The sequence below is a fragment of the Ambystoma mexicanum genome, chromosome 10 (genome assembly GCF_040938575.1).
Source record: "Ambystoma mexicanum isolate Mex_15411 chromosome 10, UKY_AmexF1_1, whole genome shotgun sequence".
Classification (NCBI taxonomy): domain Eukaryota; kingdom Metazoa; phylum Chordata; class Amphibia; order Caudata; family Ambystomatidae; genus Ambystoma; species Ambystoma mexicanum.
This window is the reverse complement of record NC_090932.1, coordinates 1,140,440,589-1,140,453,504: the sequence shown is the minus strand read 5'-3', so window position 1 is coordinate 1,140,453,504 and position 12,916 is coordinate 1,140,440,589. Positions and strand designations below refer to the sequence as shown.

General features: G+C 46.8%; 1 protein-coding gene across 1 annotated transcript in view; it reads left to right on the top strand.

Annotated features, from left to right (window-relative positions):
- Positions 1 to 12,916, top strand: part of LOC138492090 (N-acetylglucosamine-6-sulfatase-like) — a 248,993-nt gene that overhangs the window by 222,330 nt on the left and 13,747 nt on the right. The window contains exon 11 of the mRNA XM_069619057.1: positions 10,447 to 10,557. Within this exon, the coding sequence (XP_069475158.1) occupies positions 10,447 to 10,557 (111 nt within the window). The remainder of the gene's footprint in view (positions 1 to 10,446; positions 10,558 to 12,916) is intronic.

The window sequence follows — 12,916 nt, the reverse complement described above, 5'->3', positions numbered from 1 at the left end:
CCTTGCCTTCTTCACCCCTTAAGCACTGCTCTCACTGTCCTTTTCTTCTTCTTCACCCCTTAAGGACTGCTCTCAAGGTCCTCTTCTTCTTCACCCCTTAGTCACTGCTCCAAACTGTCCTTGCCTTCTTCACTCCTTAGGCACCACTCTCTTTTTCTTCTTCACCCCTTAGGCACTGCTCTCACTGTCCTCTATTTCTTCACCCCTTAGTCACTGCTCCCACTGTCCTTGCCTTCTTCACTCCTTAGGCACCACTCTCACTGTCCTCTTCTTCTTCACCCCTTAGTCACTGCTCCCACTGTCCTTGTCTTCTTCACTCCTTAGGCACCACTCTCATTGTCCTCTTCTTCTTCACCCCTTAGGCACTGCTCTCACTGTCCTCTACTTCTTCACCCCTTAGTCACTGCTCTCACTGTCCTTGCCTTCTTCACTCCTTAGGCACCACTCTCACTGTCCTCTTCTTCTTCACCCCTTAGTCACTGCTCCAAACTGTCCTTGCCTTCTTCACTCCTTAGGCACCACTCTCTTTTTCTTCTTCACCCCTTAGGCACTGCTCTCACTGTCCTCTACTTCTTCACCCCTTAGTCACTGCTCCCACTGTCCTTGTCTTCTTCACTCCTTAGGCACCACTCTCATTGTCCTCTTCTTCTTCACCCCTTAGGCACCGCTTTCACTGTCCTCTTCTTCACCCTTTTTGGCACCGCTCTCACTGTCCTTGCTTTCTTCACCCCTAATGCACCGCTCTCACTGTCCTCTTCTTCTTCACACCTTAGTCACTGCTCTCACTGTCCTCTTCTTCACACCTTAGTCACTGCTCTCACTGTCCTCTTCTTCACCCTTTAGTCACTGCTCTCACTGTCCTCTTCTTCGCCCCTTTAGGGACCGCTCTCACTGTCCTGCCTTCTTCACCCCTTAGGCACCGCTCTCATTGTCCTGGCCTTCGTCACCCCTTTCGGCACCGCTCTCACTGTCCTCTTCTTCTTCTCCCCTTAGTCACTGCTCTCACTATCCTCTTCTTCACCCCTTTCGGCACCGCTCTCACTGTCCTCTTCTTCTTCACACCTTAGTCACTGCTCTCACCGTCCTCTTCTTCATCCCTTAGTCACTGCTCTCACTGTCCTCTTCTTCGCCCCTTTAGGCACCGCTCTCACTGTCCTGCCTTCTTCACCCCTTAGGCACCGCTCTCCCTGTCTTGGCCTTCGTCACCTCTTTCGGCACCACTCTCACTGTCCTCTTCTTCTCCACTTAGTCACTGCTCTCACTGTCCTCTTCTTCACCCCTTTAGGCACCGCTCCCACTGTCCTGGCCTTCGTCACCCCTTTCGGCACCGCTCTCACTGTCCTCTTCTTCTTCTCCCCTTAGTCACTGCTCTCACTGTCCTCTTCTTCGCCGCTTAGGCACCGCTGTAACTGTCCTGGCCTTCGTCACCCCTTTCGGCACAGCTCTCAGTGTCCTCTTCTTCACCCCTTAGTCACTGCTCTCACTGTCCTCTTCTTCTTCACCCCTTATTCACTGCACTCACTGTCCTCTTCTTCTTCACCCCTTATTCACTGCTCTCACTGTCCTCTTCTTCTTCACCCCTTATTCACTGCTCTCACTGTCCTCTTCTTCACCCCTTAGTCACTGCTCTCACTGTCCTCTTTTTCACCCCTTAGTCACTGCTCTCACTGTCCTCTTCTTCTTCACCCCTTAGTCACTGCTCTCACTGTCCTCTTTTTCACCCCTTTAGGCACCGCTCTCACTGTATTTGCCTTCTTCACTTCTTTTGGCACTGCACTCACTGCCCTGGCCCTCTTAGCTGCTGCTTTAAGCCCCACCCTTTTCTGCATTACTGCCCCTCTTAAACTCTTCACCCCTGTGGGCAATGCAGCTATAGTCCTTACCTTTATCCAGAGCACCACCATCTGTACCTGCCTTTCTCTCCAGCTGTTCTCCTTCTTAGTTCTGCTTAGTACCACCCTCTACATTGCTGTTACTCTCATGCTATGCACCCCTCTTAGAACCTTGGCTCCTCCGACCAGCACCCTCCCCTCTACTAGGGTCGTCCCCTCCTTGGCCGCCTCCCTAAAACTTGCCACCTCTTGTCCCAATACCTCTAGGAGGCTCTTGGGGTCCTGCTCCAGCTTTGGGCGCTGGTGCTCTTTCTCCTGCCCCTCTGCTGAGCACTGCCCTCCGGTATCAACAGGGAACAGCATTCTGGGTCTCTTCTCCAGCATTTTTTTGTCATTGGGCAGCCCCCTGCGGTCTCCTCCACCCAGTTCCGAATCGGCTCCTCTCTTTTCTCTGTGGTCTCCAGATCACAGTCCCATTCTGCTCTCTCCAAACTTCCACAGGGACAGACTGATGGCGTGTGCTTTAATCAATCTGTGTTCTCACCTTTCACCTTCCACCCTCCCTTTGGTGAAAGGTTATGCAGGTGTGTTAACTCTGATGGGGGTTGGCTATTGGCTCCACCCTCTAGGATGACTCACACCCACGACATGGGGCTTGGCATTGACTCATCCCTCCTCGTGGGTGGTTCCCCCCTCTGCAAGCTGCACCCTAGCCCTTCCTTCCATTCTTCCGCTGGGTTAAGGGTACTCGGGTGTGTCTCTCTGGGCAGCCTTTATGGGGATTGGCTGGGGGTCCCCACCTCTAAGGGTGGTCTCCAGTTCTGATGTGGACTTGGGGTTAGCTGGTCCCTCCTCTTGAGCCATCCACTCTCTGGTTGTCACACCCCAACCCTAATCCCGGCGTAGACACCCTTGGCCTCTTCTTGGCTGAATGTAGGCCTTGAAGATGAACAACAGCTCCTTAGCTGTCAAATGTCCTATTCTAATTGAGGTCCCTCTAATTTCTGCTGAAGATTTAAAATGGTGTCCTGCGCAAGGGGAACCATATGTGCAGTCTCTGTGATTTTAGAATTATTTTCAGCATCACTGCACGAAACTGACTGTGACCCGAACTCAGAATAAACATGAAAATGTATACTAGGGGATTAATTCCTCTCTCTATATATAAGGATCTGAAGAAATAACTTCCATTGTTGAAATACATGCATTTCTGGACAAACTAGTCACATCACATAGAAAGAGCCAAGTTAGAATTCTTGAGGTGACATAGCCTAGAAGCACGATAAGCAATTAATAACCTCCCTGATGAAAGTCGTATACCAACGGGAAAAGACAGAAACATATTGGGGATAGAGATGTACATGATTTACCATATGCTCGAATTAAAGAACGTATTCCGCTTTTGTACCAGGTCTTGTGTAAGAGTCAATGCACACACATGGAAGATTTGTGATATTGTCTTAACTAAAGGCATTTATGTGTGTGAAAGCGTCTAGAGTCTACGTCTGTTATGTTCACTTTATGTTTTGATGTACTATTGCTGATTAAGTGTTCTCGATTAAATGGAATCAGCAAGAGCAGAAATACCATAAAAGAGAACTTTTCAGCACCACTAGTTTTGTCTTTTTCATAACAATTTAAATAAGGTCTTTTTTATATGCCATAACTTTTGTTGTATGGTTGGTATCCAGGTGGAGGAATGCCATTTTAGCCCTGGGGTCCTGTATATTCTAACTGATAAAACAGGAGACCTCTTTGTCAAAAGCGCCCTGCACGCTTGGTGTCTGGTCATGATGACGTGTGCCTGGTTGCCTTCCAGAGTGATGGAGCCATCATGAAATTCCTCTATGACCCTGGCAATGTCTGGCCCAGCAATCATCCAATGCCTCAAAGCACTCGAGTTGTCAGTGAGGCACGCTGCCACTCCACCTCCTTTAATGCGAGCCTTGTTCTGCTCATGTGCTTAACCGTTCGGTATGCAAGAGAACGCTGCCTATTTTCTGCAGTGGAACGTTGCCCGGGCTGAATTCCTACACTATATCGGGATGTCTTGCTCGTCGCTCATTCATGTCCTTCCAGTGACTAGGGAGCCATATGGCATAATTGGTATGATCCAGGGCCATGAATCAACAAACCAGTTCTGTTAGAGGAGACAGATCCATTGTAAATGATGACTGTTGCCGAGAACACACATATACCAGTACCACCAGCTCTAGTTCCAGCCCAGTAATGAAAGTAGGGAGTTGCTTCCTTTCTATGCTGCCTTCACTCGCCAGAGTAAGGTGAGGTCCACCATCTGCAATTCTCAGACATTCTGTCATAAGACGTATCCTGTAAGTCTTATATTGCTGCTGCAATAATCTAGGGAGCTTACCGTGTGTTCCCCCCAAATGGGCAACTCTAAGGAAGGAGTCATCTGTTGGTAGTCCAATCTCAGCCAAACCTGTCCTTGCAGCCATCCACTTCCCTGGCACCAGTCTCCTAGTGTCTCCCATGCGTCAATCTCAATATGTAGCCCATCAAACATCACTACTCCCTTGTCCTCACCATAACTGTCTGGCCACTTCCATTGAATTTGCTTGGCCTAGACAAACAGGGGCTGGTCAAAGGTGTTCACATGTCTCTGTCCAGGGTTTAGATGCTGGATGGCATCTTTTAAGACATGAAGCTATTGTCCGATCATCTCCACTTTATGGGCACTTCCCAGGAACCGTGGAAGCAGGGCTGTATGACAGATGACTCATACCTCTGGGTGCTGGTGGCTAGCATGAAAAGCTATGTTCTCTTTTGTCCAAAAAAATTTTCCTAGACTTGTCTTGCCTGCTCAATCGCATGTATTCTTCGGTCTGCTGTTTGAAGCGGTCTCTGGCCAGTGTCATCACCCAAGCAGCTGAAAGACGCAACTTCATGATGCTGCTGTTAACATGTGGTGTGTTTGGTGTGGCCAGTGGCTAAGGGTTTTAGATCTTGCATATCTAAATCCTCCAACAATGACACTGCTTAGATCCACTACTTTGCCAGGGAAAGAGGGATGCTGGCTGAGGGAGTAACAGTTGCATGGAACGACTCTGTTGCTGTTGGGGCGCTGAGTATGTGGACTTTGTGGTCTACGGCAGCAGTTGTGGAGACAATGCTTTTCATCTTCCAGGAGCGTATAACTTGTTCCCTGTGAAGCTGTTGGCATACACTATTTCCCATCTAACCCAAGACTCGAAGAACACAGTTACAAGAGATGCTCAAGTCCAGCTGTGACATTCCGTTTACCAGTTCCCTCCCGAATGTTTGAGCATGTAACATCAACACTTTGTACTGGGATACTGGTGAACCAAGGCTTGAGGTTGTAGTCCCACATGTTCGATTTGCTTGACACCATTGAACTTCAGCATTTGGACAATATCAAGGGCTGGGACGACTGTATCTTCCATTTGATGTTTGACATTGAGACCAGCTTTTGTGCACTTCAGCAAGCAAAAATGAAGTCACAAATTCTTCTTGGCATCATTTAGGGAAGCCATTGAATGGCTTAGTGTCTCCAAAAATACCGTCACACGCAATGTGTGCACCACGTGTGAGATGAACTGTGCCACTCTAATGGTCCAGCTCAAAGACTTTGCTGAGAGGTGTACATATGTTCTCTTCAAATGCTAATAGGACATCTCAATCCTCTCTCTATGCCTTCATGTCTGGAAACTGGGCAAGGGGCACCTGGTTGGGTTGGGTACAGTAGAGCCTGGTACCCAGCTTGAGTCCCAGCTGTTCCATCCTAGACTGATGGAGGCGGGTGAGGTCAGCTAGCTTCTATACTGATGCTGTTTCTTGACCTAACCTGGTTTCTTGAATTGTTGTACAAAACGAATAAGCACTTGGTGTGATATTTGGCTTCAATGACTATCATTCCATCTAGCACCGAGTCAAACCAGCAGTACAGTGTCTCCAAGAATGTCTGCACAGTCTGCAACGTGTTTATCCATTTAGAATGTTGCTGCCTCACGGACCTTATGCCCCAGCAGTTTTCCAACAGAAAAAACCAACATCATGGGACTGCTTTCTCAGTACTTGATGGACATGCCATACATGCTTCATCACAGTTACCTTCTATCTTGAGTGCTTGTTTTCTGTTTGTTACGTTGTTGTCCTTTAGTCTGCATGTATAATGTTACTAGGACATATTATGAGGGAATAAGCTCATATTTTAATTCAAAACACTCAACAATGCAGCAAATCTCAAAGAATTCAACGAATAAAATTCTTATTTAAATATATTTACAATCTTTTATAACGCATTCTTCAATATGTTTAAAAGTGACTGGTCTCTATTTGTACATAGCAAAGAAGTTAATATACATGCATGGCATTCTTCAAGCAATGACCAATCTCTCTTAGTTTTGGCATGAATTAGTTGCTTCTGAATTCATAATTATATGTTCGAAGCTTGGGACCCCAAATATTCATAGTAATACAAGAAATCGAACTTTCTGTTTATAAGTACCCAGCGGGTGGTGAGGCAGGTTGTGGCAGCCTCTCAGCCAATGAGAAGGCTCGGAGCTGGGGCATTACCAGCGATAATCCCCTCGCTCCCAGCCACCTCACGGCTGGAGGCTGCCATCTTCCCTCGCCGGGGGCACGAGGTAAGTGTGGCCGCCAACCTCCCTCCTCCCCATCCAAAGAATTCCCTCCCCACCCCCAATCTCCACTTGCCTTCTTTAAAGTCCATTTTGGGAGCGGATGCGCTGGGAACACTTCTGTCCACAGCATATCCGCTCCCGATCTGCGACATCTCTCCTTTCGATGGTGTCCATTTAAAAAAAAAAAAAATTAATGGGCACCATGGAAAGAGAGAAGGGACTACGTGTAGTCCCTTCCCCTGTTTCCATGGTGGACATTTTTTTTTGTTTACTTATTGCTTTAATAAATATCAATTTCACACGTTTTATATTTTCGGCAAACACATCTACATTTCACGTGAACAATATCACAATTTATAGTGCATCCAAAAAACATTGCTTGAACGAATATTAGACACACAATACTAATCTGTGTGCCTATAAACTTCAGTTAAAAACATGCATTTTCTTAGCTTTGTAATGAGACACTTCTTTATTGTATGTGTCCTCAATTCCCAATATGTACATGTTTCTGTCCTAGTGAAGAATTAATCATTGATCTATATTGGGGGAATATACAGATGGACTAATGTGAGTCAACGAAGCAGGGCCCCCCTTTATAAGTGTACTCAATACTCTGGCAAAAGTGTAGTCTTATGTTTTCCTCATTCATATAAGAAGTCGCTTCGTTTATCTTCTTGATTGGCTGATTAGGTTTCCTTAATAACTTAATTACCTCACATGTATTCCTTAATTATATGTGAACTGCATGCATGTGGCAAGAGGAAGCTTATCTGAATTGTCGCATGTTACATATTGGAAGGTTATTTTCGATGCAGCAACTTGTCGCAAAAATGTGCTCAAGTTGGTGTCCTGAATGCCCCCTGAATGAATGGCTCTCCGCAGATTAAAGCACTGTTTGCAATCATGGCGGCTTCAATGCCATGACCTTCTTCAAGTCTTTCCAGCTGAAGAGTATGTGGAAGTTGTCCTATTTCTGTGAACTTGATCAAATTGTACCCACTTGGCCTACCTTTCCATCTGGACATGAGAGAGCTTGTCTGTCTTGACTTCTTGGCAAATGAGGCATGGCTTCCAATGTGTGTAAACTGGAGGGGAAGATGTTGATGGCAGAGGATGCATGATGTCAACTTGAAGCTCTTAGACAGTCTGACTATTTTAAAGGATATCAGTAGGGACCACCACCACCATTGGACTTTAGACGTGAAATAGGCTAGAACTTCCAAGCAACTGCAATGATTACGGACTAGTATACAGGCAACTTCTGCAGATCAGCATCCACAACCATCAACGTCTGGGTGATCCTGCAAAGATGCAAAAATATGAATGGGTTAATGTTAATTTTATGGTAATTGCTGCTCTCCCACCACCACCACCACAAAACCTTCCAACACTTTACCACAACATCAACAACAAACTCTTCTACCTCCACTAGTCATCGACTATGGATACTGAGCAAGCAACGTTTTCTATATGCATCATGTTATTTCATTTTAAAATGAACTATATAATAGAACATTTGCAACAAGGCTGCCAATGGTGATTGATGTGAAGAAAAAAAACATGACAGTAAAGTGATAAAATGTTTCTGGTGTTTGTTGAATCAGAGATAGTTTACACTTCCATCGTTGTTAGCTACCAAATTGTAAACAAATTGATGGGTGTTAATCTTATTTAGATAATCGTTTTTTTCCTGTAACAAATAAAAAGTGCTAAATACCAATCTCTTCCCCATGCTCTATGGTCATCTATATTAAGCAAAACTACACCTTGTCAATGCGCAATCCTTCCCAGTTTACCAGACACGCAAATTCACAGTAACCGGAGGTAGCCATGTTTAAAAATGGCTGCCACAGTTGACTGAGGTCAAAACTGTAATCATATTATAAGGATCCACATGTGTGCCAAATCTGGTGGTTGTATCACAACATGCACACTTATCTTGGATGTTGTGGCTATGCCGCTCCACTAGTAGTAGTGTTGGTCGTTGGAGAGCTGTAGTAAATGGAGTTGGGATCGTGGTTACAGGAGAGCTTTAGGAAATGGGGTTAGAATGCTGGATTTATTGGAGATGCAGGAAATGGGGTAGGAATGCTGGCTGGGGGTGAGCCAAAATGAATGATGTAAGTTCTCTGGTGGTGGGGCTCTCTAGGGAATGGCTGCATAATGGTGTATGTACCAGCCTGTAGCAGATAGCATTCAAGTGCTGCCTCGGCTGTGTATTGTATTGTGTTGTTATTTGTATAGCGCGCCAAACCCTCAGGTATCTGGGCGCATTGTTTCGGTTACATGGGTACATAGTTACATTGTAGCAGTTACATTTAGACAGAGATATGCAGAACAAAAGGTTATATACCGGCCTAGGCAGGTTACAGCAAATTGCCTAGGCAGGTTACTCAAGCACAGATATAATACATTGACATTATGTACAGGGGCATGAGCCAATAAGATTGTAGATGACATGGTTTCTAGAGAGGAGAGACAGTTTTTGGTCCTTGCCCTAAATAGGGAGAAGGAAGGTTCTGCTCTTAGTGCTATAGGTATGGAGTTCCAGAGTTTGGAGGCTAGTACAGGGATGCTACTGCCTCCAGATTTCTGGAGGTTGTACCTAGGGACTCTGAGGCAGTGCAGTTGAGCAGATCTGGTAGGTCGGTACGATTGATTTTTAGTAAATTTACAGACCAAATATTTGGGTGCTGAGTTGGATAAACACTTATGCGTGAGTGTCAATATTTTAAACAAAATTCTGTCTTTGAGGAGTAGCCAGCGGGTGTTACGTCTGGTTTCTGAGATATGGTGGGATCTAGGTATGTTGAAGGCTGCTCTGAGGGCGTTATTTTGTAAGACCTGAAGTTTGTTTACATTTCTCCTGCTAGTTCCTAAGTAGAGCGCTTTGCAATAATCCAATGTGAATAAGTTGAACGCCCTAGCTAAGGTAGAGCAGCATGTTGGAGAGAGGAAGGGTCTACAGGTGTTTATTAATTTACAAATGTAGGCTGTAGTGGAGGCTAAGGCGTTCACTTGTTTTATCAAAGTTAGGGAAGAGTCAAGAACTACACCTAGTGTTTTGACTTTTTCAGCAGCCGGGATGTTAATGCCGTAAATGGTGGTGTCATCGAGTTTTCTTAGTTTGGCTTGGGATCCAGTTAGTAGCATTTCACTCTTCTCATTGAGGCAGAGGCCATGTGTGGCTATCCATGCCTGAATGATGAGGTAGATTTTGTTCAAAAGAATGGAGTCGCTGTCGTAATTGCCAGAAATAAGGATAAGGACCTGGGTGTCGTCTGCGTAGTTGGTGTAGGTGATACACAAGAGGTCCAGATCATGGAACAGTGGCTTGGTAAATATATTATAGAGCGTCAGACACGCAGGACCCTTGAGGTACTCCGCAAGTCACTGGGACTGGGTCAGCAGACGGAGTAAGAGAGAACACTCTCATCGTTCTATTGTTCAAAAAATATTGTATCCGAGCTGTGGCTTCCTCAGAGAAGTGAGCTGAGGAGATGAGGTGATTGCATAAGACATTGTGGTTGACAAGGTCAAACGCAGCTGATAGTGATGGTGCAGGTGCCCATGGAGGACTTTGGGAAGGGCATTCAAGCACTGAATACGGGGATGGCATAGGGAATGATATAAGGCCTTTGGCGGGCACACTGGCTGGAATGGTGTAGCAGCTCTGGCTGTGGTGAGTTCTACCAAATTGTGTAGATGTGTTGGCTATAGGTCAGCTATAGGGAGTGTTTGAGAGGAGATGTAGGGAATGGGGGAGAAGCAATGCGTATGGAGGGGCTGCAGGGAATAGAGTAGATGTGCTGGGCATGAAAAACTGCAGTCCATTCTTTAGGGGTGCTGGTTGTAGACAGTCTCACTGGATGTTTCTTCAGTATAACTCTAACACTGTCTATTGTGGCGGCACACTGTTAATGGATTCATACCCACTGCCCCCCCCACTCCCTTATTGATTTGTTCCCATTACTTTTTGTTTTCAGGTGACCCCACCCTGGAATGGAACCTGGCGATCAGATTTCCTTGTGGAGTACACCGGAGAAGGACACCCAGATTCCGACCCATCCTGTCCGAGGCTGGGGCCAGGAGTATCTGTGAGTAGTACCATGAGGATTGCTAGGATAAGTGCCTGCAGTACTAGTATGCTGATGTATAGAGTAGTGCAGGAAAACCAACATTGTGCAGCACTGCAGCTGTACCTCAGAGGACAGAGTGCTGGCTTTCAAGTACCTTTCACTTGCTGGGGCTAGAATAGCTGCAGAAAGAGTTTGTTGTTTGCTGGGGTTTGTTGGGGTTGATGGCGTGCTGTGGCTGTTGTACTTTCAGGTATAGTGTGATGAAGGCTGCAGTGCCTGCAGCAATAGTGTGCTAGAGTATGGAATATCAACCGCAGAGAAAGCATCCTAGGTGTAGCATGGTGACTGCTGGTCTGCTGAGAGGAATAGCGCGGTGAGAGCTGGAGTAAATGTAGGGATAAATCCTAACAAGTGGAGCATTAACTGCAGGGATTGCATACTGAGGCAGGAGTGTATGTTTCAGGCACAGCTTGCTAGCTGCTGATCTACATGGAGTAATGTCAGTATTGCATCGTGACAGCTGGCATACTAGCTGCAGGGATTGCATACTGAGGCAGGAGTGTATATTTCAGGCAGAGCTTGCTGGCTGCTGATCTACATGGAGTAATGTCAGTATTGCATCCTGACAGCTGGCATACTAGCTGCAGGGATTGCATACTGAGGCTGGAGTGTATATTTCAGGCACAGCTTGCTGGCTGCTGATCTACATGGAGTAATTTCAGTATTGCATCCTGACAGCTGGCATACTAGCTGCAGGGATTGCATACTGAGGCAGGAGTGTATATTTCAGGCACAGCTTGCTAGCTGCTGATCTACATGGAGTAATGTCAGTATTGCATCGTGACAGCTGGCATACTAGCTGCAGGGATTGCATACTGAGGCAGGAGTGTATATGTCAGGCACAGCTTGCTGGCTGCTGATCTACATGGAGTAATTTCAGTATTACATCCTGACAGCTGGAATACTAGCTGCAGGGATTGCATACTGAGGCAGGAGCATATGTTTCAGGCACAGCTTGCTGGCTGCTGATCTACATGGAGTAATTTCAGTATTGCATCCTGACAGCTGGAATACTAGCTGCAGGGATTGCATACTGAGGCAGGAGCGTATGTTTCAGGCACAGCTTGCTGGCTGCTGATCTACATGGAGTAATCATACTGAGGCAGGAGCGTATATTTCAGGCACAGCTTGCTGGCTGCTGATCTACATGGAGTAATTTCAGTATTGCATCCTGACAGCTGGCATACTAGCTGTAGGGATTGCATACAAGGGGCTCTAGTGCCTGTGGGAGAGAGCATTCTTTAGTTGCTCTTTTAGAATCGTATCCTCAGGCACATGGTGCTGGGGGACTGGGGTAACTAGTTTTAGGGACAGCCTACTAACTGCGTGAATGCCTGCATGAGTAGCATGCTAGCAGCTGCAATATTACATCAGCTGGAAAGACAGCTCGCTGGCAGCTGCATGCCTGCATGTATAATTGCTAAGTGGGGGTGGGCGTACCTACAATAATATAGTTTGTCAGGGCAGGGCTGGCGGTGATGCTACCTGCCGAATAGTGTGCTGAGGCCTGCATAGTTACATTGATAGCGTGCTGGGGCTGGTAGCTGTACCGCCTGTGGGAATAGTGTGCTGAGGGCTGGTGTTCTTACATTGATCATTGATTGCGTGCCTGGCTGGCAGCTGCACTTTCTTTGCGAATAGTGTGCTGAGGGCTGGCGTACTTACATTGATTGCGTGCCTGGCTGGCAGCTGCAGTACCTGGGGCATAGCATGCCATGGGCTGGCATACCTGCATGGATAGCGTGCTGGGGCTGCCAGCTGCCCCGCCTGTGGGAATAGCATGCTGAGGGCTGCGTACTTACAATTATTGCGTGCCTGGCTGGCAGCTGCACCGCCTGTGGGAATAGCATGCCATGGGCTGGCGTACCTGCATGGATAGCGTGCTGGGGCTGGAGTAATCTTTGCAATGATATTAGTGGGAAGCTCAGCTGGCAAGGCACGCGCATGAGGGTGGCTAGAGGTTTAACACACTAGCTGCACGTCCACAACGTTCGGCAAGTCATTTGTTTACCATCGGCCCACGAATAGTAGAGCCGCCCGCATCTCAAATCTTTACCGCTCTTTACCTCCTGGAGAAGGTCCTCCTCGCCCGACTCAGCGACTTCACCTCCGAAAGAAATCTACTAGCATAGGAACAGTTTGGATTTCGAAAGGAGCATGCAACGACCCATCAGCTACTGAGAGTGGTGGACACCATCAGCCACGGATTCAACATCAAGAAGTCCACAGGAATCGTCTTCCTGGATGTCGCCAAAGCATTCGACCGAGCCTGGCACAAGGGACTTCTGCACAAGATGATTGGCCTGGAATTTCCAAA